Source organism: Octodon degus, unplaced genomic scaffold, assembly GCF_000260255.1.
Source record: "Octodon degus isolate 3935 unplaced genomic scaffold, OctDeg1.0 scaffold00230, whole genome shotgun sequence".
NCBI lineage: Eukaryota > Metazoa > Chordata > Mammalia > Rodentia > Octodontidae > Octodon > Octodon degus.
Window position 1 is genome coordinate 1330632 of NW_004524806.1, and position 1722 is coordinate 1332353.

Genomic DNA, 1722 nt, shown 5'->3' on the forward strand with positions numbered 1-1722 from the left:
CAGCCTGGACTACATAGTGAATTCAAGGTCAGCCAGAACTACAAAGTAAGACACTGACTCAAACAAAAATCAAAAACGGATAAATAAGTAAATACCTACATTCAGTAATGTTTACTTAGATGAGATCATGTGTATAAAGATAAACATACCTTCCACTTGGTAAACAGATCAGCAAGGAAACCATTCACAGCTTTCTCAAAATAAAGATCCCCTGAAAAGAAGCAAGGAGTAAGGATTAACTTCATTTCTTGTTTGCTATTTCCTCTCTAAATAACAGAAACAGCTAACAGAAATGGGAACAAAGACAAAATGGTGGATTCTGCTCTCTGATAAAACACTATCATATAAGCTCAATGTATAAAGCAGTTTCATCCTAGACTTTCAGCAAGTGGCATTTAATATTTGTCTAGATGACCGAAACATAGTGTACCTTCAAAATGATAGAACAATCTAACCTCCAAAGATGATTATTCTTATTACAATGCTTAATTTTTTTTAATGTATTTGGTACAAGGTCTCACTACACAGCTTGGACTCACTCTTGTTTTTAACCTCCTCAGTGCTGGGATTACAGACATGTGCCACCATGCTCAGTCCTGGTGGCTGACATAGTGCACCCACAGCGGAGCTGGCACGGCATGTGGTACCAGGGACTGAACCCAGGTATTTGCACTAGCCAGGGAGGCACTTAGACTGTTGAGCTATCTCTCTGGCCCTACAATGCTTAAAATTTATCAGAAGATAATCTGGTAGACCCTGAGCTCTGATGAATTATCATCTGGAGTTCCTGCTGTCCATAAGGGACTTTGCTGACTCAAAGAAAAAATTAATTTGTAATTGTGCTAAACACAAGTTTGAATTGTTTGTACCATGAGGCTGGTGTGGTAAACACAGTAACTATACCTCATAATACTTTTACTGTTCTCTCTGAATTATGTCATAATTCTAATATAATGAAACAAATAATTATTTCTGTGATAGGAAAAGAAAGATACCAAAGAAAGTGTTTTATCATCATTCTACAACTTTTCATTCTATACTGAGAAAATAAAGATCTGAGAATTCAGGCTTTTCATTAATACTTCATTGTATTTCCTGGAATTCTCATTCTCTCATATTCTGCCTTTCCTCTCCTCTCCTCTCTTCTCTCTTTCTCTCTCTCCCCCTCCCTTTCTTCCTCCCTCATTCCTTTTTGCTCCCCTTTCCTTTTCTTCCTCCCTCTGCTTTCTTGTCTCTTTCTCTCTATACACAGAGTATATATAGACTATATAATCTAAGAGAAAGTCTAGCTATCTTAGCACCAGGATATATCTTTAGAGAATGTCAAGCGCTTACTGTAAAATGATACCAACTTGGGAGAAACCAGAAAATTCTCCCCAGTGGCAGTTACAATCAGCACTTAGGGAACAGTACCATAAATATCAAAATGCCACATTTCACAGCTCATCTGAATAAATATGTAAACCATAGCTGATGTAGAACGGAACACCACCTGAAACAAAAATATAATTTCATTAAAAAGTAAGAATACAGAACTTAAATTCTACAAGGTAACATTGTAAAACTCTATTTCACAACAACAGCATGAATATACTTAACACATTCAACTATAAATTTAAAAATGGTTCAGATGGTACTTTTTTCAGAAGGTTGAGGCAGGTGAATCATGAATTTGAGGTCATTCTGGACTACACAGTGAGACTGTCAAAAAAGAAACACAAA

General features: G+C 36.4%; 1 protein-coding gene across 5 annotated transcripts in view; it reads right to left on the reverse strand.

Moving 5' to 3' along the window:
- The window catches only part of Depdc5 (DEP domain containing 5), a 156635-nt gene that overhangs the window by 137941 nt on the left and 16972 nt on the right, over positions 1–1722 (reverse strand). For all 5 annotated transcript variants that reach the window (XM_023705870.1, XM_004645501.2, XM_023705868.1 and 2 more), the window contains exons 7-8: positions 1414–1492; positions 150–211 (exon numbers count right to left, since the gene is read on the reverse strand). In XM_023705870.1, coding sequence (XP_023561638.1) covers positions 150–211; positions 1414–1492 — 141 coding nt within the window. The remainder of the gene's footprint in view (positions 1–149; positions 212–1413; positions 1493–1722) is intronic.